General features: G+C 38.2%; 15 protein-coding genes across 15 annotated transcripts; 6 read left to right on the top strand and 9 right to left on the bottom strand.

The window, feature by feature from the left end:
* Nucleotides 1-95: 95 nt before the first annotated feature.
* Nucleotides 96-3,386, bottom strand: MGA2 (Mga2p; the record flags this gene model as incomplete). The annotated part of the gene is made up of 1 exon (XM_446265.2): nucleotides 96-3,386. One exon carries the CDS (start codon nucleotides 3,384-3,386, stop codon nucleotides 96-98), a length of 3,291 nt encoding a protein of 1,096 aa, XP_446265.2.
* An 812-nt stretch (nucleotides 3,387-4,198) lies between these two features.
* YVH1 (tyrosine protein phosphatase YVH1) lies at nucleotides 4,199-5,284 on the top strand (the record flags this gene model as incomplete). Its single annotated transcript, XM_446264.1, has 1 exon — nucleotides 4,199-5,284. The coding sequence occupies one exon, from the start codon at nucleotides 4,199-4,201 to the stop codon at nucleotides 5,282-5,284; it is 1,086 nt and encodes a 361-aa protein (XP_446264.1).
* Nucleotides 5,285-5,390: 106 nt separating this feature from the next.
* On the bottom strand, nucleotides 5,391-6,509 carry MND2 (Mnd2p; the record flags this gene model as incomplete). The annotated part of the gene is made up of 1 exon (XM_446263.1): nucleotides 5,391-6,509. The coding sequence occupies one exon, from the start codon at nucleotides 6,507-6,509 to the stop codon at nucleotides 5,391-5,393; it is 1,119 nt and encodes a 372-aa protein (XP_446263.1).
* Nucleotides 6,510-6,775: 266 nt separating this feature from the next.
* On the top strand, nucleotides 6,776-7,444 carry INA22 (Ina22p; the record flags this gene model as incomplete). Its single annotated transcript, XM_446262.1, has 1 exon — nucleotides 6,776-7,444. The coding sequence occupies one exon, from the start codon at nucleotides 6,776-6,778 to the stop codon at nucleotides 7,442-7,444; it is 669 nt and encodes a 222-aa protein (XP_446262.1).
* A 372-nt stretch (nucleotides 7,445-7,816) lies between these two features.
* DAL81 (Dal81p) lies at nucleotides 7,817-10,222 on the bottom strand (the record flags this gene model as incomplete). The annotated part of the gene is made up of 1 exon (XM_446261.1): nucleotides 7,817-10,222. The coding sequence occupies one exon, from the start codon at nucleotides 10,220-10,222 to the stop codon at nucleotides 7,817-7,819; it is 2,406 nt and encodes an 801-aa protein (XP_446261.1).
* A 558-nt stretch (nucleotides 10,223-10,780) lies between these two features.
* On the bottom strand, nucleotides 10,781-11,293 carry SEC11 (signal peptidase complex catalytic subunit SEC11; the record flags this gene model as incomplete). The annotated part of the gene is made up of 1 exon (XM_446260.1): nucleotides 10,781-11,293. The coding sequence occupies one exon, from the start codon at nucleotides 11,291-11,293 to the stop codon at nucleotides 10,781-10,783; it is 513 nt and encodes a 170-aa protein (XP_446260.1).
* Nucleotides 11,294-12,007: 714 nt separating this feature from the next.
* On the top strand, nucleotides 12,008-12,589 carry GVI51_F06303 (uncharacterized protein; the record flags this gene model as incomplete). The annotated part of the gene is made up of 1 exon (XM_446259.1): nucleotides 12,008-12,589. One exon carries the CDS (start codon nucleotides 12,008-12,010, stop codon nucleotides 12,587-12,589), a length of 582 nt encoding a protein of 193 aa, XP_446259.1.
* A 330-nt stretch (nucleotides 12,590-12,919) lies between these two features.
* Nucleotides 12,920-13,201, top strand: TIM10 (protein transporter TIM10; the record flags this gene model as incomplete). The annotated part of the gene is made up of 1 exon (XM_002999495.1): nucleotides 12,920-13,201. One exon carries the CDS (start codon nucleotides 12,920-12,922, stop codon nucleotides 13,199-13,201), a length of 282 nt encoding a protein of 93 aa, XP_002999541.1.
* An 806-nt stretch (nucleotides 13,202-14,007) lies between these two features.
* On the top strand, nucleotides 14,008-15,348 carry GPA1 (guanine nucleotide-binding protein subunit alpha; the record flags this gene model as incomplete). The annotated part of the gene is made up of 1 exon (XM_446258.1): nucleotides 14,008-15,348. One exon carries the CDS (start codon nucleotides 14,008-14,010, stop codon nucleotides 15,346-15,348), a length of 1,341 nt encoding a protein of 446 aa, XP_446258.1.
* Nucleotides 15,349-15,412: 64 nt separating this feature from the next.
* Nucleotides 15,413-16,639, bottom strand: AVO2 (Avo2p; the record flags this gene model as incomplete). Its single annotated transcript, XM_446257.1, has 1 exon — nucleotides 15,413-16,639. The coding sequence occupies one exon, from the start codon at nucleotides 16,637-16,639 to the stop codon at nucleotides 15,413-15,415; it is 1,227 nt and encodes a 408-aa protein (XP_446257.1).
* Nucleotides 16,640-16,984: 345 nt separating this feature from the next.
* UBX4 (Ubx4p) lies at nucleotides 16,985-18,274 on the top strand (the record flags this gene model as incomplete). Its single annotated transcript, XM_446256.1, has 1 exon — nucleotides 16,985-18,274. The coding sequence occupies one exon, from the start codon at nucleotides 16,985-16,987 to the stop codon at nucleotides 18,272-18,274; it is 1,290 nt and encodes a 429-aa protein (XP_446256.1).
* A 232-nt stretch (nucleotides 18,275-18,506) lies between these two features.
* SOV1 (Sov1p) lies at nucleotides 18,507-21,098 on the bottom strand (the record flags this gene model as incomplete). Its single annotated transcript, XM_446255.1, has 1 exon — nucleotides 18,507-21,098. The coding sequence occupies one exon, from the start codon at nucleotides 21,096-21,098 to the stop codon at nucleotides 18,507-18,509; it is 2,592 nt and encodes an 863-aa protein (XP_446255.1).
* A 737-nt stretch (nucleotides 21,099-21,835) lies between these two features.
* KAR5 (Kar5p) lies at nucleotides 21,836-23,245 on the bottom strand (the record flags this gene model as incomplete). Its single annotated transcript, XM_446254.1, has 1 exon — nucleotides 21,836-23,245. The coding sequence occupies one exon, from the start codon at nucleotides 23,243-23,245 to the stop codon at nucleotides 21,836-21,838; it is 1,410 nt and encodes a 469-aa protein (XP_446254.1).
* Nucleotides 23,246-23,534: 289 nt separating this feature from the next.
* Nucleotides 23,535-25,052, bottom strand: AEP1 (Aep1p; the record flags this gene model as incomplete). The annotated part of the gene is made up of 1 exon (XM_446253.1): nucleotides 23,535-25,052. The coding sequence occupies one exon, from the start codon at nucleotides 25,050-25,052 to the stop codon at nucleotides 23,535-23,537; it is 1,518 nt and encodes a 505-aa protein (XP_446253.1).
* A 395-nt stretch (nucleotides 25,053-25,447) lies between these two features.
* Nucleotides 25,448-26,188, bottom strand: RIM9 (Rim9p; the record flags this gene model as incomplete). Its single annotated transcript, XM_446252.1, has 1 exon — nucleotides 25,448-26,188. The coding sequence occupies one exon, from the start codon at nucleotides 26,186-26,188 to the stop codon at nucleotides 25,448-25,450; it is 741 nt and encodes a 246-aa protein (XP_446252.1).
* Nucleotides 26,189-26,375: the final 187 nt, after the last annotated feature.

Below are 26,375 nucleotides of genomic sequence, written 5' to 3'. Positions count from 1 at the left end.
TAATGACTTTACAAACCATACATATATATCCCGGTAATTTCCATTCGTAGCGTATTGCTAAAATCAATATTTTACGATTGCTCTAACCTTAGAACTTATCCAACTATCAAATCATTTAGTATACCAGTTGATTGGAAGTTTGAAAATTGCTCCCTGAATGCCGTTTTCATTCTTTCATTACCTAGCAGAATCTTTGCCAATCCGATTCTAACATAGTGCGTTAACAAGTTACTGAAATACTGTATGGTGTTATCACGCCAGCCAAAGTTGAAGAATATGAACCATGTCATAAGTACGAGAGTCAACGGTATCCAGAAAAACAAAAGCATTTTATCATTCTGGAAATTTTGTCTATTTTGGAAGAACTTGTTAAAACCACGTTGAAGAGCCTCTTCTTCATCCTCTGATGATCCCTGAGAATCTTCAGTGTGAGATATATCTCTTTGTAGAACTGCAGCACCGGATCTCGATTGCTCAGTCTTAGTGAGACTAGTTTCGCCTTCATCTGTTGCACGAGGGAATAAGTCTTCATATTTCGGTAGGTCATCATTAATTCTGTGCAAGACTCTATTCCATAGGGATTCATTATTTGTATTATCGATGGCAGATTCTTCCGTTTTATGAGTTTCATTACCTGGCTCATGTTCATCGCATTGCTCATTAGTAACATGTGCTTGCTCAATAGGGAGCAGATCGCTATCTTCGTCTTCTTCTTCTTCATAATCGCTATCCTCGTAATCAGAACCATCAGAGTAAACTGGGTATTCATTATCAATTTCATTATCATGGCTGTTTGCATTCTCGGATTGCAATGATTCTGAATCAAAAATACTTGAGTTGAAGCTTGATGTTGATAACTTTCTACCCATACCACTTTCTGCACTTTCATCCTCGGTGAACATCTTAACAACCTCTGTCATGTGATCAGAATGTTCTTTCTCCCCATAACCATGGTTTATCTCGAATAATTCTAATGGTAGTAGTCCGTGCTTAGTCTTTCTGTTCTTATCGGCACCACAATCTAGCAGTATTCTAATAATCTTGACATCACCGCTGACACAAGCAAAGTGTAGTGGAGTGAAATCAAATGAATCTTTATCATCAATTCTGGCGCCTTTTTTAATCAAAGTAGAAACAAGTTTAAAGTATCCCTTCAAAGAGGCCAGATGCAGCAATGTCCTTCCGAGGTTATCACACATAGACAAATTGGACGTCGTATTTAGGTTTTTGACAACTTTTGTAATTAATATTTCATCCGAGTATTTGACTTGGTTATCCATTGAGTATTGTCCATTCGAGTTGATGTTATTTGGCGAGTTGTTATTGGAACCTTGAAGTCCTGGTGATGACCCGTCACTGCCGACAATACGCTTGGCAATGAAACGAGCATCTTCAAGACGACCATTCATCTTTAGACCCACAATTTGAAGTGCTAATTCAATTAGCTGCCTATCTGTATTATCCACATAAGTGAAAATTGCCTTTTTAAGTTGGTTCGATATCATCTGTTGCTCTGCTGTGCCGTTAGGGTCAGTAACCGTAACGTACACTTGTCCAGCATTTAATGCTGGTGGTAGATAAGTGATAATGGTAGAATCGCTCCAGCATTCAGTTGATAGGGCCAGGTTATCGCCGAATTTCACTATTAGTCCTTCCTTGAATCTAACACCAAGTAAAGTAACTTCAATACCACCATTTATAGGACCTTGTGATGGAATGACCTTATGAATTATTGGCACTTCACTTAGCATCGTTGAGCTATTAGGTGAGTTCTTGATATTGATATCAGACATAGAGCTGATGATTTGATTTGTTGAAAATTGACTTGGAGATGCTGCAGATTGATAATTACTTGACATCGACGTTCTAGACATGGATCTAGAGATATTTTGGCTTGGTGTCATATTTGTGTTATCTAAATGTATTCTGGAACGCTTCCTCTCGTTATTTACCATAGGCACTCTACTGCTTGTTGTTCCAAAAGCTGACATCATCAGACCTTGGGATTCGGATCCGTCTTCACTCATCGAAGTTGGAGAAGGAATGTGACCCTTCTTCTTTGACAGGTTAAATGAGTTATCCATAGGTATATTCATCGACATATTTTCAGGGAACTTCTGAGCATTTGGTGGCAATAAACCATTAGTAGATACGTTTTGCATAGGCGTAGGCTGAACCACAGAATCCTTTCTCATCGCTTGGAACTCAGTAGCTGACGTAGCTCCAGAAGACTCTACAGCAGTCTCTGAGTATATTATATTATGGTTTGAAGTATCTGTGTCCTCATTGTCTGTGCCCATCTGTTGTCTTGATGTGTTCATACCATCGTTTGAAAGAGACATACCTACTTCTCCCATGCCTCCGTTTGTGTTATTGAAGAACAATTTTCTATCCGTTATCATTATTGCACTTGTTATACTTTTGGCCAAGATGTCATTATTGCTGTTCTTTAGCACAAACAAGATCTTGAAGCCTTCCAAAGACTTATGGTGTCTGCAGTAGCATACAATTCTTGTAGTTAGGGAGAATACTTGATTGCCTGTTTGAGGATTTACTGAGGTTTTTACGATTTGTTTGTTGTTGAATATCACTGCTCTTCTGTTTGGGTTATTGCACCACAGCATGTTATCACTGATACCGGATTTCCTACGTGCGGCTCTCCGCTGTTCTCTCCTGACACATTTTGTACACACGTCGATGGACTTCCTGTTTGTGGCGCATATCAGGAAAGCGTCCAGGTATATCAGGGAGTTCCTAAACTCCTGTGGGTACTCTTCTATGTTTTTCTCCAGGTAGAACTTCTGCCTGGCTATACAGTCCGAGGACAGGTATATGTCGGACAAGTTTGCCTGTGGCGACAGCTCAAAGTCCAACTTCAGCTGGTTCTCCACACGCGACACCTGTGGCAGCCCGGAAACCGACAGCATATGAGGCAGCGAATCGCTCCTGATATCCACAAAATCAGCCGGGTTCACATATTGCGTGTCAATAGGAGCCAGTCTCCCGTAATTCACCTTCTTGGCAGTTGTGTTTGTGTTTGTGTTTGCATTTGTATTTGTATTTGTATTTGTGTTTGTGTTTGCATTTGTATTTGTATTTGCATTCATGTTTGTATTCGTATTCATGTTTGTATTCGTATTCATGTTTGTATTCGTATTCATGTTTGTATTCGCGTTTGTATCAGCTGTTTCCTGTAGAAACTCCGCCAGGTAGTCATCTGACATCTGTACATTGGTGTCTGTGTTCTGGTTAAACAGCACAGGGTCGTCCATATTCATATCCATCATGCCCATATCCATCATGTCCGCGGGCACCTCATCCCTGTCCAGATAGTTCAGCACGTCCAGATCCAGCGTGTCCTTCATAAAGTTCATAGTCGTGCCCATTGTCGCCTTAATCCCCCCAGTTCCCAAGATTCTTTCAAGACCACCCGGTCACCAGATCTCAAGTAGTGTCCATTATATATAGTTTATTAGCAGCCCGCTGATTGTTGGGCTTTGCGGATTCGTCAACAATTTCCTGGTTTTGTTGAGCTTCGAATTCGAGTCGTGCTGCGTGTGAACCCAGTTCTCTCTCTCTCTTCTCCCTCTCTCTCTGTGCCCTCTGCCCTCTGCCCTCTGCACCGGCCCTCCCCCACGCATAATTCTGTGGGGGGGAGTGGAAGTGGAAACACAAATTCCGACAAACAGCAAATCACTTTGTCTCTGCTTGCTTGCTGTGTAGTCACTCAATGGCCCATGTGATTTACACTTCCGTACGGCTGTTTGGCGTTCGTAAGAAGGAACTTCCGTTTTTTGTTGAGCCGGTTTTGTACGTGGAGTGTGATATATGTGTGGACGTCAGGTGACATGTGTGGGGGTCATGTGATATTTAGTGAGTAGTGATTGCCGTACATGTGGAGGTGGTGTGACATGTACGTATAAAGTGTTTACAGAGCTCTCATCTTCGAGAGCCCTGTCTGTCTGTCTGCGTGCCTGTCTGTGACATACAAAATACCCACTGTTGCTACGGGTGTTTCTGAGTTTCCACACCTTGTAAATGGGTTTTTTGGCAAAAAAATGCTGAAAAATTTCAAATCACAGCTTTCAATGGATTCCCAAGCTCATCGCGATGAGCTGCCCACTAGTATAAAACTGTATGCACCCATACTCTACAGTCTACACATCTACAATATACAAAAAGTGTATAAAGAGTAAACATGGAGGTTACTAGAGTGCTGGGTGGCATATACATGGGTGGGTTCACGCCGTTGGCGAACCACACGCCGTTGAAAGCGGAGTACAACATCACGCATATCCTCTCGGTGATCAAGTTGGACACTATACCGGAGTACCTGGTGCGCAAGGGATACACGCTGAAGTCTATCCCGATAGATGACGACGACACCACTGACATTCTGCAGTACTTCAACGAGTCCAACAAGTTTCTGGACCACTGTCTGTACCCGTACGAGCAAGAGTACGACCCGGCGCTGGTGGACTTCCGGAAGAAGAAACAGGACCCGCAGAACGCGGTGTACGTGCACTGCCAGGCGGGTATCTCCAGGTCGACGTCGTTCGTTGTCGCCTACCTGATGTACAGGTTCGGCCTGCGCTTGAAAGACGCCTTGCACGCGGTGCGGAGGAAGAGACCTCAGGTCGAGCCCAACCCGAACTTCATGGAACAGCTGCAGGTGTACGCAGAGATGGGCGCCAACCGCGTGGACCCGGACAACCAGCTGTACAAGACATGGAAGCTGGCACAGTCCATCAAGGTCGACCCCACTGGGCGCGACATCTTGTCCAAGGACGACACATATAAGGACAGCTCAAACGAGGACCAAGAGCTGGACAAGCTGACAAAAGAAGAGCTTTCACAAACCACAGTGATCAGGTGCAAGAACTGCAGGAAAAGATTGGCCCTGTCGACTTCCTTCATAAAGCATGACCCACCAAGTAAACAATCCTCAGAGGGACACTTCATCAGAAGAGCAGCCGGGTCTCGCAGAATCATCGATATCCAGGAATCATCCACTACTTGCTCTCACTTCTTCGTCGAGCCATTGAACTGGATGAAACAGGAACTGCAAGGTAAACAAGAACTGGAAGGGAAGTTCTCTTGCCCCGGTTGCAGCTATAAAGTCGGAGGCTATAACTGGAAGGGCTCCAGGTGTAGTTGCGGTAAATGGGTCATTCCTGCCATCCATCTACAAAGTAGTAAAGTTGATCACTTTCCTTTGGCAGAGAGAACATTGCCAAACATGGTTAATTTCAAGCCATCGAACGTGCCTTTACCCAAAAATTGATGATACTCATTCTTATATAATCTATAGAAAAATTGCATTAATTAATATAAAAGTCATTGCATTGAGAATATATTTGTTTTCTTGCCCTAGAGACAGTGCGCTCAGGCTACTGTTGCTGGTTTTGCAAAGAGCTTACTCGACTACTTCTCATAATGTCACTCTCATTAATTGTATCAGAGATATCAACAGTGGGCATCTCTGTAAACTCCTGGTTGTCCGATACAAAATCAGAGGATATTCTGTCAATGCTTTCGTCAGGATCTAGATGAACTCGGCGGGTGTTACTCTCACTCTCATCATACACATCATCATACGGGTTTTGATTAGGTGCTGTTGTTTCCACAAACTGTTGGATTGATAGCCCACCTGTTGCTTCATTATCGTTAATCCCAGCAGTTACTCCATGATTTAGGTCAGATATGTTTGAAGAGTCAAAGAAATTACTACGATTTTGAAAATCCGACTCTTCATCCTCAACTTCCACGCGGGCAAACTCTGCATCATAATCATAAGAAATCTCATCTTCCTCATCTTCCTCTTCCTCTCCTTCATTAACATCTTGACCGATACCTTGAACACTGAATGAATTATCTCGGTTCTGTGGTTCAACACTTGTCTCTAAAACTCTTTCTTGGTTCTGAATAGCCGCCCCTACGTCTGTATTATTACTATATGCCCTATTGTTTGTAGCAGTGTAGGCAACATTGATATTTTCCTGATGTAACATATCAACGTCAGGCTCTGTTGCGGTTTCAGGCTGTGATGATTCAGGATTTGAACTACCCTCTTTCTTGTGCCTTTGCTCTCTTCTAATCTCTGCCATAGTTTTAGCCACCCCAATAGGTTTCAGTGTATGCCAACCAGTCTTCCGTATTTGATACATTCTTCTCTCAAAGTCATCATACTTCATGGCAGCTATAGAAACTTTGAAACAACCCTTCTTAATGCTTCTCAAGGGTAAATACGGCTCGTCACTAGTCGCACTATAAGCTGACAGAGGTGGTATATAAGGCGCTTCATCTCCCTGGTTCTCATCCTCAGACTCGTTATTCACTGTACCTTCTCGGAGACCTATTTGGCCTCTCAAATGAGCCGCATTATTCTTATGTCGTAGCCCTTGCTGCCTGTTCAATTTCTCTTTGATCTGCTCAAACAGAGCAATATTTAGCAGCGATTGTGATTCGCTGCCATCTAGCAATTCCACACCCGGGACAATGCTATCCATTCTTCAAATGTGTCCTTTGACTCGGGCAGTTGATACTTTCCAATATAGACTTTGTCAGCTGTTCCATGGATTCCATACTATTTCTCTTTTTTTTTGGTTCAAAATCATCGCTTTTCCCTTCAAAATACAAAATTGCACTTAAACTTGAATCATCGAGACTTACAAGTTATCTAAAGTTGGGTTGGTTACTAGAAGTAAAGCCAAGATACATTTAGCGTATACCAAGTACTATAAGCTGAAACAGTCCATCATCTCAGGATACCAGGATGCTCAGAACTACTTTAAGGACCATCGTTAGGAACACTTCTTATGGAGGCATAACTAGTAGGTGTGCATCTAGTGTCGCTGCACCTGCTGCTAAGAAATCTCGATTTGATAAAAGCGTTGTCAAACCTTTGCTAGTATTAGTAGTATTTGGATCAGTGCTAACAAATGTAATGGAAGAGAGGAGAAAATATAGTGATATGGAGAGAAGGTATCAACTGAAGATTAATAAGCTTGAAGAGCTGATTGAAAGAGCAAACGTTGGCGAAAAGAATCTGGATATCGCTGCTGAGCTGAAAATAATTGATGCACTATTCAAAGTGAGTCAGAATCAAAGATATACAGGTATAATTGGAAATACCAAGCATCACAATGGTCCTAGCACTCCGCTTAAGAGCAAACAGGACAACGAAGAAAGCTTGGAAGACATCTGGCAAGAGTTAGTATCTTCTTTGGAAGAAGACGAGTTAAAACTGAAGAGAGAACAAGAATTAAATAAAGCAAAGCTAAGCAATGAGCTGGTCACAGATAAGCAGTTGCTGAAAGAGCAAAAGAAAAAAGAGGAGCTTGAAAAAAACTTAGTTCCTTCTCATGCAACACACACAATTGTCAGCACTCCAGGTGAAGTATCTGAAGCCGCCAAAGACACATCATTGAAAAGGTTTGTATAAAGACCCTTGTAATATCTTTCCGCCATTCTGTCCTGCCTTGTGAATAATAAAATTTCCTTACCATTATCCTACTAAATTAACCGCTAACGAAAGCTACAAAAAACAATAACGTTTTGCTTTGACTTTACAATCTACTTTAATATTGGATAATATTACAGCAAATTCAATTAATTGCCATCTAGTAGCACTTATATAAGTATCTAAACATGTGCATAACATCAACAATATATAAATATAATGAAATATCAAATGAAACTCTTATCATTGGACGATAATAAAGGATAGAAAATGTGCCAATAACTAGTGGTCTATCTATTTGATAGAATACAAGCCCTGTGATGAAACGTTTAGTTGCAATTCAGATAAGTTTACTTAGTTTGATGGTGATGCCTGATCACTTCTACTGAAACTCTTTTCAGGACCATTACTATGGGATTTAGAAAATGAGCTAGGCGATCCTTGCCAAGAAGAAGCATTTGATCCTCCAAACGTTTTATTAGATGTAGGTGGGGAGCCATAACTTGGTGCTTTGCCCTTATATTCTGGCTCGTTGTCACCGACATCATTATTTAAAAGCCCGGGTATTTCTACAAATAATGCATGCATGTTTGTCAATGCATGCCCAAATTTATCAAACGTTTTGGATCCAACTCTGAGAATCCAAATATAATGACGAACAAGGTCGCTCAAGTACTTTGATTCTTCCTTTGATTCAGATGATGTGTATAGTAATGCTGCAAATGATCCTATTAGCATAATTGATCCTGTTGCTGACGGAAACCAGAATGCATTTGTATGTTCGCTTTTTAAATCCCTTATAAATTCGACAGCAGCCACCAATCTTGTTCTTGCAGCCGTTCTGCAAACCTTTTTTATTTCTTCTGGAGTGTCGGGCTTGATACTAGCAATAATTTTGCGATGAAGAGTAATCTCTGTAGTAAAGTAGCACAATGTCAAAGTGGCGTTGCAATTGAACTTTTTCGACTCAAACTTAGACATTGATAATTGAGGTGGTAGCTGGCGATACCATTCTCTAAGTTTCAGTTGAAGAGGTTTAGCTAACCGCAACACCTGTTCAATGGAGGTATTAATGTGAATTGAACCCAAAGTATAAAATGTATCCATAATTTCACCAAGGATAATGCTTAGGGAGACGTAATACTGGAATATAAGTGCACCGTTTTTAAAGTCGTCCATCGTAGGAGTTATTTGGAACATTGGTGCGCCAATTGCAATATCTATTGAAGATTCCGCTTCATTTTCAGTTATCATTGGTGAATTAATAGGCAAGTCAGAAACTGATAACATTTGAACCATCCAATTCCTTCCTAGAATCAAATGAGAATGCCTAGATTCTAAAAGTGCAGTCCATTTATCTTGAGCCCACACAGCCCATGCTAATCTCTTTCTTAAATCTTTCTCCCACTTCGGTAAACGCCATTCTTGACATTCTATACCTAGTCCTAGTTCTTCGGCCAATGCTACCAAACAGGACGATATCACCCAGTTATTTGTACATTCACTTCTACATAAAAGTAGTAACAGGCCGGTTTGAACCATACTCAGTTTTGGACGCTCTATTCTGTTTAAAAATGTCTCAAAAGCAATCGAGTTTAGCTTTTCGATCACATCTGGCTTTGGGAAGCCAATAAAACCGGGATGAAAGTCCCACCATTGCAACGCCAAAGAATATATCGATGCTAACAAAGGTGCAGTAAGCTCCCTATATGATCTAGAATACTTTTCTAGAAATACTCGTTCATGCAATATTGGATAATAAGGATGTACCAGTTTAAAAAACATCTCTACCAGCGCTTTCCCATGTGGGTATATAAGACTTTCTACTAGATCAACTTCTTGCTCCTGTTTCAGATACACCTCTTGATTATAGTCATCTTTCAGCATAAACTGGACATTTGGCGCTACACGTCTTAATGCTACAGTAGGCGATAACTGTACTTGGTCAATACTATCGAGTTTGATGGAGTTTATCAGTTTCGTATCGTATATGGATGATGACCCTAAATAAAAGGAAGACCTAGGATATTGTATAGGTGGTTGAGGTGACTGTCTTGACTGAGTCATCATGTTGTATTGTGATTTTGTTGAACCAGGGCTATATTGAACAGAGCTTTGATGAGATTTATTGCTACTTGATCGATTTAGATTTTGCTTCCCAACACTCTGTGGTGAATGAGATTTGATGTCATTGAAGAATGAGCTAGGAGAATCAAAGTTCGAACTTTTACCTCTCTTCAGATCAATACTTGAGCGTTCACTCTGATTACTTCGCTTCCTTGAGATCACAGGTCCCAAGTCCTGAGGAGATCGCTGATCTAATGAACAATGTATATGTTTTTCTTGGCAATTGTAGCAACCAGTCATGTCAGACTTGGTAGTGCATTTAACATTTTCCTTTTTACAGCCATCGCACTTGTTTTCAGCTTCGGGACTGAAGACATCATTCACCAATGAATCGTACTCACTTAGTAACTCTGCAAAATTCGGATTCTGGTCATCGATATGCAATTTGGTTTTATCGCCGTTATTAGATAGATCAGACAGAAAGCTGTCGTAGTTTTCTTTGAAGCCCAGTAAGTCATTACCCTCAGCAGTACCACCGTCCTTATTATCATGGGCCTCTGGTAATAAATCTTCTATCCTGGATTGCCCATCATCTATAAAATGTTGCCTCGAGCCAAGATCACCACTTGTTCTATCACTTCCGTTGGGACTCCCACTGTTTCCGTTAACATTTCCTCCACTGCCACTGTCCATATTCTAGGAAAACTGTAATGTTACAAATATTTATCTTTCGAGATTACCTCAGAATTCCCTTAATTAACTATATCCTTCCCTAGTTTAGACCCAAGAGACGTAATTTAAACCTAGTACCCAAAACTGCTGAAAACCTTGCTATACCTGCCAATACCACTTAAAACCCTGAATCAAGTCGCTAATTGAATGACTTGGGCACCGAAACAAACAGACAAATTGAGAAGTACTGTTTAACACTTACAAGTAATGGCTATTGACAAGACACAGAGCTTTGTAGCAACAGAGATGTCGCTCATTATGCCAGAGAGCTCATCACAGTTTCCTTCTGGCGACGGTGACTGCCTTCAATTGCAAAACTGTGATGGGCTGCTGCTAGGACTAACGTGAGTTTTTGGCAGCAGACTGACAAAAGAAAAACAGCAAGAATAAGCATAGTAGTCATGTGACAAGGTTTTTCTAATTACTATTATTCCTAGAAGATTGGAGCTTTATGTAGATATCTATAGCTTAGTATTATACAGTTTGTGATTCAATTCCTGGGCTGTTCTTTTTGCTCGCCTACTCTTCGCCGCTCAGCAATGCGGACAGACCCAGCAGACCCATGATGGCGTACTTTGCCTTCTCTGACTCGTTCAGCCAAATTGTTGCGTAGCCTACCAATGGCACGTATGCAACTACTGTGCCAACAATGTCCTTCTCCTTGTTCAGATATATGTTCCTTGCGCTGTACAGCGGGATGTCGTCACCCGCATTGTTGTCACCTTTGGTCAAGAAGAACTGCTTGCCTGGGTTAGCGGTATGTGAGTGCTCCCTTAGGACACGATGCACAATTGGGATCTGTTTACCTTCTACTTCATAGACCACAATATCACCCACTTTGTTTCTTTGGTTCCTGTTCCACAGGAACAACACATCACCTCTCTGGAATGCAGGCTCCATAGACCCCGAAAGCACGACAACAATTGGCGAGTGTGAATTAGCCACCAGGGACATTGCCTTCCATGTCATATATGCAGAGGAGAACATGAAGCACAGAGCCAAAAACCGTTTCAGTTCCAACCTTAGATTCATCGTATTGCTATTTTTTCTATGTTTCTATGCTTTTATGCTTTTATGCGTGTGTATGTGTTTCAGATGTATAGCGGAGCAATTCTGAATTTCCTTAAACCTGTGCAGGCGACACTATCCAAAATGAAAGAGCTCCCCGGTATACCTACAACTTCACCAGGGGTTGTTCCCATTGACCAGTCAATCAATATATTATTCCCAAAACCCAGTTTGATGTTTCGCTGTGATCGTGAAGTTCCAAGAGAAAACAGCTGCACAATCGAATTTGTATCACATGACCTGCATCATTATGCTTGCAGCGCAACTCATAATATGGGGATATCCATTACCATACCATTGATCTAATATAATTGCAAGTCAAAGCTCAAGTATTTGTTGCATAGAGGCCATCTATAATATTTTGATATCTGTATGTGTATTGTAGGGCTTACGGTGAATTTGAAATACCTCAGCGAATGTGTTATAGAATTGGGAAATTGAGAGACTAACAAGACTGTACCGACCCAATGAGAATAACATATATGCATTATAGCGTACAAATTAATATAGCCTTAAAGTAGTAGCAAGTACATGATGGTATGTTTATAGCCCACACTTTTGTGTCCAGAAAATATTATTCGCATAGGAATCGCCAGTATTTGAATGCCATGTAATATATTTGGTGGTAAAACGACTAGATCACTAGTAAATAAATTCATACAGTGTAAATAAATCTCCATGGGACGTATAAACCACAAACCGCTGATAAATGGCAAGCGCCATGAGTTCAAACGCAAACTGAACGATAAAGTTGAGGACTTTGTGAGAAAAAGCCAGAAGACTATAACAACTAGGATGAACAAAGTTGAGAAAAAGATTAATGACGTTGGAGAATCAGAGAATTCGTTGCTATCAAGCGTCTCATTAACTCTAAAAACAATATCGAAGTCTTCACCTATTCGAAATGGACCAAACCCCCTAAGTTATTGTATGAGCTGCCCCACAAAGTGCAGGGAACATAGACAACCATTCAAAACACCTTACAGGGCACACCAAGAGCCCAAGGTACAATATGTTCGATCCACTACGCAAAGAAGTCGTTTTACAGCTAAGAAATTCACAAAATCCTACAGATCAGACCCTCTGCCACGATTGAAGCTCAGACCATACAACCATCCATGGGATAGTCCCCTCAGCAAACGAGACAAATCAATACAGTTGAACCCATATTGCTCGGAAAGAGCTAGACCTATTACATTTGACATAAAACCACCAAAGTTCACCAGAATGCCGTATGGGAAAGCTACAAAATTCCTATGAAATAGCAATAAAAAGAAGCAATTTCAAGACATGGTCTACATATTTCCACCCAATTAAGAGACTCTGACAGAGACAATATATCCTAAGCATTTTAAGTATTATTGCACTACTGCATTATATATTACCCATCAATGCACTCTTCCATGTGACTGATCACCTGTAAATCTACACCATCGCTAGCTTCAAAGCTGAAAAATTCTTTCTTTTGAACTAGAAATTGAAGGACAATTCAATTACAAAACCCCATAAATTCCATTATAGAACCTAGTTATATCTTACATATTAGGCAATTAACCGACTATAATAATAATAACTAAAATAATATAAACAATGTCTTTCCTAGGTCTAGGTGGTGGAGCTCCTCAACTTTCTTCTCAGCAAAAGATCCAGGCTGCTGAGGCCGAGTTGGATTTGGTTACCGATATGTTCAACAGATTGGTCTCCAACTGTTACACCAAGTGTATCAACAATGCTTATAACGAGGGTGACTTGAATAAGAACGAAGCTAACTGTTTGGACAGATGTGTGGCGAAGTACTTCGAGACAAACGTCAAGGTTGGTGAAAACATGCAAAAACTGGGTCAAACCTTCAACGCTGCTGGTAAGTTCTAATCATGTGTCTAGACTGAATTTCTCTTACTAGTTTCCCATTATTTTTACAGCACACTTATCGGTTTTAATTAGAGCTATTAGATAATCCAGACATTCTTTCATCAGTACTCATTTTGTCACGACTGCATTTGCATACAGCATTTACAACAACAGACAACGAAGGAGAAGGTTTTAATATTCACAGTACCTACATGTGGTTCTACTCTTTCGTCTAAATGTGTATTAGTTTCATATAGCACACTCTCATGTATATATTTATTCATTCAAATCCAATAAAGAAAAATATTAAATTGTTTAAAAACATAACGTAAGTAATCAATAAATTACTCTAGGTTTATCAGTTAAAAGCACTTGCAATATTGTAAGATTTGTACCTTTCCAATACTCTCCCAAGGGCTAATTGCAAGAATGTCCCTTGGCTTCTTCATAACTCACCTCAAGATTATTGAGGGAAAGTGACAAAGCTAATATCTAAATACCAATAATATTTAGCAATCACCTCAAATTGTCCAATTCTGAAATGCAAGTCAGGTTTGTAAATCAAGACTCAAACAAGCCACATGAATTAAAGGGTAAAAAGTTTCAAAACTATAATTTTACCAGAGTCAGCCTTTCTCGGCGATTGTCATAAGATGCATTATATATAAAACGGCATCTTACAACCAACAGATATTTTCACCTTTAAAATTCAACTATTATACTTATTGAACTATATACTTAACAATTTTCTCTATAGCAGCATTTTACGAAATCAAGTTCTATATACTAACCATTGAATCCGTCAGTATTGAATTGAGATTCAAATTATGGGGTGCATAATAAGCACAAGCAGTAATGAAGATGAGAATGACCCATTTATAAAGAACAAAAGAGCCAATGATATTATAGAACAATCTCTCTTAAAGGAGAGACAGAAAGAGAAGAATGAAATAAAACTCTTGTTGCTAGGTGCTGGGGAATCTGGTAAATCCACTGTATTAAAGCAGCTGAAGTTGCTGCACAAAGGTGGTTTTAGTCATCAAGAACGCCTACAGTATGCACAGGTTATATGGGCGGATGTCATTCAATCGATGAAGATCTTAATAGTGCAAGCACGTAAGCTTGGCATTAGCCTTGATTGCGATGACCCAGTAAATCACCCTGACTTATTTGAACATAAAAGAGTACTACTTTCTGCTAAGGCACTCAATTATGTTGATGCTAGCGTTGCAGGTGGTTCAGGGTTCTTAAATGACTATGTGATCAAATATTCGGAGACATATGCCTTAAAAAGGAGAAGTCAAAGTACTGGTAAGGCAAAAGCCTTCGAGGATTCATTCCAATACCCGTATGATGATAATGAGAAACTTAATTTAGAAGAGATATCTAAAGGTCTACATGAAAATGATGACGGAAGCATCTTTATCAATAGTAAACAAATCAAATCGCCAACTGTCAACAATAAAACGATTGCTGCAGCAATTAGCAACCTGTGGCTAAAAGATAGAGGGATAAAGCAATGCTTCGCCTGTGCTAATGAGTTTCAGCTGGAAACGTCAGCGGCTTACTATTTTGACAACGTCGAAAGATTCTCGGAAAACAATTATGTATGCACAGATGAAGATATACTCAAAGGAAGAATCAAAACAACAGGTATAACTGAGACGCAATTTAACATCGAATCAACAAAATTCAAAGTTTATGATGCCGGTGGTCAAAGGTCTGAAAGGAAGAAATGGATTCATTGTTTTGAAGGAATCACAGCTGTCCTATTTGTGCTAGCATTGAGTGAGTACGACCAAATGCTTTTTGAAGACAGTACAGTGAATCGTATGCATGAATCAATTATGCTGTTCGAGAAGCTCATCAATTCAAGGTGGTTTAAAGATACACCATTTATTCTCTTTCTCAACAAAGTAGATTTGTTCGAGGAGAAAGTCAAAAGAGAGCCCATTCGCAAATACTTCCCAGATTATCCAGGGAAAGTTGGCGATGAAAAAGCGGGCATCAAATATTTTGAAAAGTTATTCTTGAGTCTCAATAGATCCAATAAACCAATATACGTAAAACAAACGTGTGCCACCGACACTGAAACAATGAAATTTGTATTATCTGCCGTTACTGATTTGGTGGTACAACAGCAGCTAAAAAAAAGTGGTATCATATAACCATTATAGCTTCACATTTTCCATCTATAATATCCTTATCTACATAAACAAAAGATGCATCTTCTCAGTTATTTTGATCATTCGTAGAACCATCGTTTCTTAGCTTTGATATTGGAATATTCAATAATGATACACGTCTGTGGGGATTGAAGCTGATAGATGTGGGAGAGTTTAGATCTTTTGAAGAGTCCTCTGATGTCGCAGCATCATCAGCATTAATGCTTTTACTAGGAATCAAATACCGATTAATCAAGGCACTGTTATCACTTCCTCCAAATATGTTAGATCTGGAGCTGTCACTTTCTGTATTAACTTCGAATTTTCCCATTCTTGGCTTGTCTTTAACACCTAGATATGTAAGCGATTTATTTCTTACTATATGGGATGGTGAAGAGGCAGACCTTGTGCTAGAACTTTTTGATAAACCAAAGGCGTTTGCTCCTGAAAGTGGGCTCCTGTCGTTTCCATTATGTATTTCATTCAATGTGGGAACGGAAGGTCTTCTACTTGTAAAGATACCCTGTAACCTTGGTAAAGGACTATTATTGATATTATTAGTTCCTGTATTGCCAATTTGTGAAGAGTTAATGCTTAAAACCGGTGAAGGACCATCATCGAAAACAGCCTTAGATGTTAAAACAGGGGTTTTAAAAGATTGAAAGCTTGGTTTCTTTAAATTATCAGTTGCAGCACTCTCCTTTCGTATTTTTTTGTAGAACTTAGCCAATTCAACTGTCTTAGCTACATCACTAGGACGCCAATTATCGTTATTTCTTATTGAATCATCGGAGATCTGTATTTCATTGACCAGCATCTTCATACAGTTTGTACTCCCGAATTCTAGACATAAATGCAGTGGTGTATTGCCCTTATCATCTTTCATCATAAGGTTTGCTCCAACTCCTATAAGTAAACTTAAACATTGATAATAATCATGAATACATGCAATATGTGTCGGAGTTCTACCTAGCTCACCGGCTTTGTTAATGAATCTGGGGAAGTGCTGCAGTAACAGATGCGTAGTCTGCTCATGACCATTCATCAAAGCCAGATGCACACACGTATTGCCTTTAAAGGTCTTTAGCACTTCAGTTTTATCGTGCCCCAATTGGATTAATAGCACACAGATCAGATACCTACCATGATATGATGCATAATGCAACGAGCTCCACCCATTACAAGGATCTATGTTCGTGAGCAAGTCTGGAAACCTCCTCAACAATCTTTTCACTATCAGTAAATTACCTTCTTTGATTGCCTTCCGTAATCGAAGTGACGGATCTTCCAGCATCGTTTTTGTATTGAGAACGCAGTATAACTAAATCAGCCCCTAACCATTAAGCACCATGCAAGTAGTGGATCTTTCCTGTTTTTGCAATATTAATATATTGACGCAAATTGAATATTTTATAGTACTTCAACTACTCTTGCATCCCTTCCTATAAAGGTATTTTGGCAGATGTATTGTGGAATCATAGTTGAAGTACCTTTTCATGAGCCAAAAGCCCTTTTTCTTAGTTGAAAAAAATCAGTGAAATCTAAAAGTAACTGAAAGTTGCAGTTAGTGCAGTTCTTTCATGATAATCTGCATTTATAGTAAGATTACAAACCACAACATTACTGAAATTTCAAGACTATGAGCAGTGTTCATGTTCACCACAATGTCAGCAGTTTGAAAGTGCCCGTTAATGGCTCTACTACACTAAAAGATGTTTTAAATGTTGCCACAAAGCATTACAACCTTGATCCCGAGAGATATACTTTACAGAAGGACTACGAAACACTTGATCTCAGTGTACCGTGGAGGTTTTTGAACATGGCGCAGAATTCGAAGTTTGAGCTAGTTGAAATGCAGGTGAGAGAAGACAATGCTATTGCAGAGCCACCAAAAACAATACGGATACGATTTCAGATTGTGGACAGAGGTAGCTTTATCAAAGAGCTGTCAAACAATATTACCTTAGACAAGGCTTTGCAGGAAATAATAGACGAAAATCAATTGGACTTCGCCATCCATAATGCTCATTTGCAATGTTTTGGCAGACAAGTTCCAGCCGAGTTACTTGCATCAACTACTTTGAACTCTTTGGGAATACAGTCTGCTTCAAATATCAAAGTACTGATTACAGATAGGGATCAAATTGCACAACCCCATCTCAAAAGGGAATCAGAAGAATCTGTCGAATCGCCAGAAAAAATACAGCTGGTAAACGAGAAAGAGATCACCGAACCAATCAAAGTAAGTAAACCACATGAATTGCATAAGCCACAAGTATACCTCCCACCAAAGACTTCTGTGTCAGAGCGTGTCAGAAATGAGATCGATAATAATATTGCTGATGATGATTATGAGCTTACAATAGAGCATGCTAAGTTATACCAAAGTATGTTAGCCAAACAGACGGGATCGCTGGGTGGTCCGCTGATGACCCAGAGAATGAGACAAATGCAAGATAATGTGAAAAACAATAAGCATTCCGTAGATGAGTGTTTTATTAGGTTTAAATTTCCGGATCTAACACAGATAGAAATATCTTTTAGTCCTGAAGACACGATGCATACTGTTTATAACATTGTTAGAGAATTATTGATTAGCACTGACCTGAACTTTGGATTATACAGAACCCATCCACATCTGCTTCTAGATGATTCTGAACTTCGTTTAGTAGCCGATCTACAGTTTGGTGCCAAGACAGCTCTGCTGTTCGAACCCAATAACAAATCGAATAAGGGTCCATATTTGCGTGGTAGTGTTATTGATAGTGGCGAATCTATTTCAAATATTATAGATCCAAAAATCAATACTACAGCCGACACCGAGACTGAAAAGGAGCCATCACCTACAAGAAAGGTAAGTGCAGCATTTTCCAGTTCGTCAACAGGCCCCAAAAAGATTCCTAAATGGTTGCGTTTAAGCAAGAAGTAAATGATCATTATTACTTTGAGGTTTTTTTAATTACTTGCAGTGCAGGTATATATTCTTAATGAGCAATAGTATTAATATGCATTTCATTATTATATTAAAAATTCCAGGCTACAATCAAAAGTTCCGAATTCATTATTTACAGTAAGTGATTTAACCTGTATTGTACGTATACAAAGAATATTATTAATACTGGAGGTAGAGAAACTATTAATTTGTTATGAATCAGTGCTGATTATTCATAAGGAACTCCCATCTCCTGACAAGTCTCTGACAAAGATTCTTTATACGATATATTCCTAGACTGCATGAGTTCGAGTAACTCATTGAATACTTTGTGCTCCTTCACATTATTGTTTTCATTTAGTGCATCTGATTGTTCTTCTTCATTCAGTCCTATCTTTTTCAGTGAGCGGTTATCAAAATACTTGTCTGAGGTTTGTTGTTCTCCTTGTGATATGTATTCCTTTTTCAAATTCTGTAGACCCTTTAGAATATACTTTTGAACACTTTCTGAGATAGATAGTCCGTGTACTTTTGTCATCATTAATAGAACAGCGTATAATCCTTCGAGATCACCTTGCTTCAAAAATGTCTTTATCACCCTGATATATAAATGAGGCTCAGGCAAAATATTATCTTGAGTGATCATTCTTCTAAACAAGCATCTAGATGATATTTCCGGAAAATGCTGCATTTTACTACAAATATCTTTCGAGGCATGAAAAAATGCTTTATGACACCTGTCAAACGTTTCATGTACACTAGAGACTTTTCTCAAATTGTAATAAAAGGCGTAAGTCATCCATATCTCATTGTACAATTTTTTACTAATAACTCTCCTTTCGTAAAAATTTCTTTCGATTGGTATTTCTTTATCATCAATTGAAACTTGATTATCCTGAAGAATGCCATTGATGATACTGAAAGCTGCATCGAGATCGAAATCTCTTCTATAGAAAGCTATTAAGCTCGACCAGAACGTTGCAGTTGGTTGAATATTCTCAACATGCATAGTGTCTATAATATCATTAACTTTAGTTCTCAATGATTTTCTATGCTTTTTTGACTTATTCGAATAATGAGAAATAAATAACGCATAATGATGAGAATTCAAAAGCGACTCCTTATGATTTGATTTTGAATTTTGTGAAGAACTCTCTAATTCTGTTAAAAATCGGGAAGCCTTTTCTTCCTGTCCATTCCATAGCATTAATTTAATAACACCAGCAATAATTTTTTGATTTCTCAGATGATCTGAATCGCCAACCTCCGACTTTATTGGATAGTTATCAGCACCGTCAACAAGCTTTTCCAAAGCCAGTGTATAGCTTTTTTTGTCTCCAAGTTTTCGTAAGCTGTCAAAATAAATTTCCTTCGCAATAATTTCGCTCATGTTGGTCTCTTTACGTAAATCTTCGTAAGACTGATATAGAACTTCCAAAATTGAAGGAACTACATTTTGTTCTATCCGATCTTTTAAAGCTGTTTCTAATTCATTTAGATTTTTGAGCATAGTCAATCTTGTCTTAGTAATACAAAATTCAAATCCAGGATCAGAATTTCCAACAGAAGAGAAGTAAACAGCAAAGATATCGTAAACTTTTTCAGTGTTCCTAGCGAATATATGATAATTCGCTATTGAAACCAAATCATGAACTGTAGGTGGCTCGACCGTATTCAGGTATTTATAAGCATCTGCTTCAGAATTGAAATTGTTGTATTCATTATTAGCTGTTTCGGTTTTTATTCCCAGCTGTTTTGCAGAGTTGAGTACCCGATCAGTCATAGTGTTGGCTTTTGCTATATCACGGATCGCTAGATATCTTTTGACAGCTAACCGAGCAACCTTGGAGCTAATATATCCGTTAAGCCCATAATTGCTATCATGCTCTATAAGTAGTGTTTGAAAAGCTTTAATATGATTAGATCTAAGAGCGATCATCATTCCCAGTTCCAGCCACCAACGCTGGTTTACTTTGTCCCTGTATGTATTAAATAATTTGAAAGCCTCCTTATATTTTCCAAAATACACCAGTGCATCGATATAAAATGATTCATTTACAGGATCAAGTCGCACTTTTCTACTATCGTAAAGTATCTTTCCTCCCCAAAATATACCTCTCTTTTTCATGTCTTCCAATGGTATCAATTTAGCTATTTCATACGCCTCTGCTACATTATCAAGTTCAAGAAGTTCTGAGTTTTTCTCCCAGGAGCTCTTAGACATATTACCCAACAGATTCAATAGCAACTCTGTATAAGGCAAAACAGTTTTTGTAGTATCCTTTAAATTATCATCAAATATAACGTTCATAATTGCGGACTCCAATTGATCATCATTTTCTATAGCCTCTTCTTTCAAATTTTTGTAACTGCTAGCTGTATCAGCGAGGTTTTTTATAGCTTGTGGGCCTAATGAATTGTATCTTGCTATTTCCATCTGTGTCTCAGCTAATAGAAACTGGAAGACGTATGAGAACCTCTCTTTCGCGCTAACATCGGTATGTAGTAGATGTAAGTCTTTCTTCAACTTCACTAAATTTTTCTTTGACTTTTTAAAGCCATTACTAATAAAATCAAAGTACTGTATCAGCGTTTCTTCAAGGTGTTTAATGGTATTTACCTCTTGAAAGCCGCTTTTCTTCAAGGGATCGTTGAACTTCAAACCCAGATCTTGTCTATGGTGTTCACGAGCTGACGATTTTAATTGATCTGACTTCAGTTGTGGTATATGAGAGCTGGCATACGATCGGTAAGCCCTGGCTACCCTAAAACATATTGAAAAAGAAGGGTAACGAATTAGCCTTAGCGTATGTCTGATCATTACAATTCTCCGAATACTTTGACAAAACTCCTATCAATCCAGCTTCATTGGTCTAGTGTTATCAGTGCTGTTTAATCTACTTCATGAGATAATAAAGTGTTAATAGATCAAAACAATCTATACTTTCTTCTAGTCAAAATTGAGCTCATTACCTAAACCTAACTAAAGACAGGCACTTTCCTTAACGAGTTAAGTAAGGACCTGAACTTCCTCATTAAGTATTTTTCTACCTCTTTTGGAAATTTTGCAGTGTATCCACTTAATGAAAAAAAATTTTTGGGCATCGCATCGAATACTAGAATTTCAAACGTATATAAATGGCACAAATGCAATGATCAAAATGTTTCCATGTGTAGCACTTTCGTATTTGAACTTTAGACATTGATGGACTTTGTGAACCTACAGTAAACACCAGCGATCTGGATAGCCTGGACTTCCAAAGATATACAAGCAATTGTTGTGCAGATATTTCAAGCCAGGTAAGGTTACCTAATAGAACTATTTGGGCAACAGGCTTGTATTTAGCTAATTTATGATGCATTAGCATACCTTGAGCAGCTTTCATTTTCATGGTAAAAATCTTCTAATATGATGAGAACCTTTTTACAGTATTTTACAGTTATCCCTGTCTGAATGGGTTAACAAAATGGTAATAAACTCATATGTCGATGAATTATACTCTGAATTTAGAAAATATAACTATGAATGATGAATGCGATTATCAATTTCTTGTGATATTAGTTGTAAATATAACTCATTAATAACTTACTACAGAAAATGCCCGCTGTTGCCGACATTAGCAAGGCTGCAATACGAAATGATTGACCATAGTGAACCAAACACAATAGTGTTGATTTAAAGTATAGCACAATAATTGCGATTATAACTCTTTTAACACCTATAAAGGAAAAAGCTCGGAGTATTGTTGAGGGTATTAATATTAAGTTTGCTAGTTGGTCATTAAGAAAAGATGTATCCACTATAATTGTATCAATTACATGTTCTATTTGCTCTATCTTTTTCACTGATGAATTTAAGTTACTGTTTAGTAAATCAAGAGCTGCATATAAATTGGCAAATACGACATCATAATCATACTGCCATTGCAAACTGGCAGACAGTACTTGTTTATCAATATTCGAAAGAGCTTGAGCGAAATTTCCAAGGTACTGCTGCTCTAGTGTAGGTAGTTTTTCATTTACCTCTAAAAGCACCTTATTTGTTTCTGTTTGAATTTCAACCATAAATTTGTCCAAAAATATGGCAATATCTTTGAATCTCTCTTGTAAGTTTTCTTCTATGATATCATGAAGTGCTGTAGACTCATTTAATCGAGTTATGTTCATGTGATTTATTAGAAATTCAGACTTCGCAGAGATTTGATTCTTCATATCTTCTGTAAGTTCTACAAGCATACTGTCTATGGTTTTTTTAATTTCCGTGTCTGATTCAAGAATCTGGTTGATCAATATATACCTATCATTTTTTAGCATCTGCAATTCATCTACAAACTCGGTGGAAAGTTTGTTTTTAATGGCCACAATTGAGTCATTGATTATTCCAGAATGTTTCTGAATCATTTGTGATAGCAAGGACTCGAAGTGAGTGAATTGGTTGTACACACCAGCAAATTTGTCTTTCATATTGGACTGAAATTCTTGTGTCTCTGAAACAACACTACTCTTGAACTGATTATGGAAATCAGCCATAAAGTCAGTTATGTTCAAAAAGGTTTCAATGATGGCTTTTTCTTGATAGTATTCTCGATATGTGCTGCATACATCAGATAGTCGTTGATAATTGCCGCTGTAGGTTGTCCACCAATGACTAGAATGTTCGATTTCTAGCATACAGTCCATCATTTCTTCAATAGAGTTGGAATAGCATCCCTGGGGTATTATTGAAAGTCCAACAGCTTCAAATTCACATAAGGACAGTTTTACAGCAGCTTTTGCTCTTATGGAGGGATCGAGGGATTCGGGACCATAACCAGTGCAAACTTCAACTACGTCTGTGATAGCTTCTTTAATACATGATGGTTTTAACAATGGAAATATATCATACAACTTAACTTGCTCACTGATGTTATATGATTGGAATTGGCTTGAAAGTAAGTCTTTTATAGGTTGCGTTATAGACATGCTCATCGCCTATATATAGTATACAAAATTAGGTCCGATATAGAAATGATATTATATATTTGATAAGAATCTGTCTTAGCCACTCTAGATAAAGGATTAAATTATATTACACATTACTGTGATGCGTCATTGCAATATATTCCATTGCTACACCAACAAGGGCGTCTGTAAATATTGCAATAATAACAGTTTCATATATGAAACAAAAAATGCCATTTTCTCATTTTGGAATTAACTATTCAAGAATATATACTTATAAAGAGTACGTGAAATATCAATCAGATTCCATGATATATTATTTACAGTAGTGTTGCTGCCTTATTAGCCATTTTTTAGAATGTTGATTTAATTCGTCTTCAAATGGTTTAATGTAACATTCTAAAAATAGTGCTAAGGCCTCCTCACTAAACCCAGGGCAATCTATTCCTTTAAATAATTTGTTGTTATGTTTGATAATTTTGATTAATTTGTTTGCTATATCAACTGTTAGATTTAAATGGTTATCCTCAATTATTTTTGCAGACATGGAAAAATTCCCAAACGTAATATAGCCTTGTAGAAGTAGTAGTTTGAGTTGATGGGATAACTCATTATTAAATGCAAACTTCATCATCTTATAGTAATCAGATAATAAACTACTCTTCGGTACCCGGTGCATTTTCATATTACTTATACTGTCAATTACAGGTGCTGTTAAATGTTCTAGCAATATCTTTGAATTTTTATTTTTGGCAACAATGGTAAAAACTGTTTCAATTTCCTCGCGGTGACGGCAGTTTTGAACCAAAAACTTTAACAAATTAGGGTGGTCAGAAGACTGTATTAGACCTTCGAAGTGTGCAATATGGAATAACCGCCACATGTAATCTTGAGAGTTGTGCCCAGGATATTTGGTATTTATTAATGTAAGATAGTTCTCAATATCTTCAGATTTAGGTATAAATCCTTTTTTTATGAGATCATTAATGGCAATGTTCGCTTCATGAAGGTTACCTTCTCTTGTATAGAATGAAAATAGGGCTTCTGTCAGTTCAGGGACCATTTTTGAATACATAGATTCCAAGTGAAATTTATTTTCCAGTTTCATCAGTAGCTTCACCATCAATGTATTTAAGTCTGTGTCTGTCTGAACTGGTACTTCAAAATACTTGGCAAAGAAGGCCATCAAAAATTTATAGATCGTTTTGGGTTGATCGATGTGCGTATCAAGGAGGTCAAATGCTGCTTCAAGTACACAAGCCAATTCACTTCGTTTTGAGACTTTATCATTCAAAAAAAATATTAATATATTCTCAGAAAAAACTGCCAACTCGAAGTCAGAACTGAGTTCATGAACTAGTTCTAAAATAATACCTTTGCTGATATGGCTGCCATCATTATTGATTAGGTTTGTGTATGCCTTTTCTATGATTTCAACCTTTGATTTAGGTAACGAGGTTAAATATCTGTTCAAATCTGGAAACGGTATTGTTGAAAATGGTGTTGTTCTGGTTTCTCTTAAGTTTTCATATTGTTTTAACCATGTCGAGACTCCTTGCACCGAAGAAAAAGCTAGAGAACAATTAGCCAGAACAGGATTCCCAGTTTTTGAGTTTTGCACAATACTGGGTATAATGGATTTGGAGTCTAGTAATGCTGGTTTCCCTTCCTTCATGCATAGCCCCAATGATGACACATTTCCCGGTCTATAAAATGGATGTAATAATTGTTCAGGCTTCGGTGTAACGCGAGATATTCTTCCAAAAGGTATAGACTTTCTTTTGAAAATATTCAGAGGGATTGGTATGCCTTTTGTAGTTCCACTAGTACTCATTTTCTATAACGAGGTATTGGCTCTCTCTCTGATTTAATCGCAATGGTATGTTTGAGTTAAAGTATAAAGGCAACTAATATTTAGATAAACCAATCATGTATGCTGTGTGGATAATTTAGGTCAAAGGGAGTAGAAGACGTAAATCAGTTAACCTGTCACAATCCTTGATGTCCGTTAAATTGTCAAGTGGACTATTTTGTTACTAATAAAATATAATCGAGCCCTTTTAATGGTTGAGAACTGATTGTTGACAATGTGAATGCATGCCAAAGTTCCTGTGGATGGAAGTTCCTACTACTACCATTATTAACTTCTAGTCTCGATTTCTTGAGCTTCCATGTTCGAAAGCCAAGACCCCACAAAGCGAGAACACATTATTTCCGTACATTGAGACTTTATGAAGAAGAGGTATAATACGTTAATGCTGGTTCTTCAATCGCCTCATTTTTAGAGTAGGGAACTCTTTCCAAGGTATAAGTCTCATAAATAGATTGATCATCTGAGAATTTTGTATCAATGTGTGAAAGTTCCATACTGTCAAATCTTGAGTATGTCTGAGTTGCGTATGCTTTACGTTCATAAAATATGGCTGAGACTTGCCTTCTTAGTGACCACAACCATGAACAACAGATAGCCATGAGAGGTACTGAGGCAAGCACCAGCCAACCTGGCCATTTAAGTTTATTGACAAATAAAAGTAGATCGACTAAAGCTGAAAGCAATGCCAATAGAAATGCCGCTAACGACCAAGTCGCTGCGCTCAGTATGAATATAGGACACCTCCCAAATCTTGAAAGTCTTATTATTAAAGCCATGATCCACAATATGCAAGTGAATGCGAATGACACAGGGTGTACAACGAGCAACGTTGATATAGTTACTTTGTACAATGATGGGAACAGTAGTTGATCGGTATACTTATAGGTCTCTATCGAGTCTGGTCTGAACTTACAATGGCAGGCTATGGTGACTCCCTTGTCAACAAAACACCATCCAAATACACCAAAATGGTAGCCCATATATTGTCCTAATATCAAGTTCTTGTTCAAGGGGACAGTAGCAAGTGGGAATGCTTGAAAGACGACACAAATACTTACTAGTATAGCCAGCAAAGTCCGCAGATCAAACAGATGCATAATTTGTATATTTCTGTGTTTGATCACCTTGGTTGTGCATATGGTATCTCAGATGGGTTATGTAAATCTCCCATTACCCTTAGGTACCTGTGCTCTATCGAAGCCCAGAAATGAACCCAACGTAGCTAAACACCTCAGATGGTAACGCAAAAGAATGAGGATATCTTTTGTATTGAGCGTGAGTAAT

The sequence above is a fragment of the Nakaseomyces glabratus genome, chromosome F (assembly GCF_010111755.1).
Source record: "Nakaseomyces glabratus chromosome F, complete sequence".
In the NCBI taxonomy this organism is placed as follows: domain Eukaryota; kingdom Fungi; phylum Ascomycota; class Saccharomycetes; order Saccharomycetales; family Saccharomycetaceae; genus Nakaseomyces; species Nakaseomyces glabratus.
Note: the sequence above shows the minus strand (reverse complement) of the source record. Positions and strands in the feature narration are given on the sequence as shown.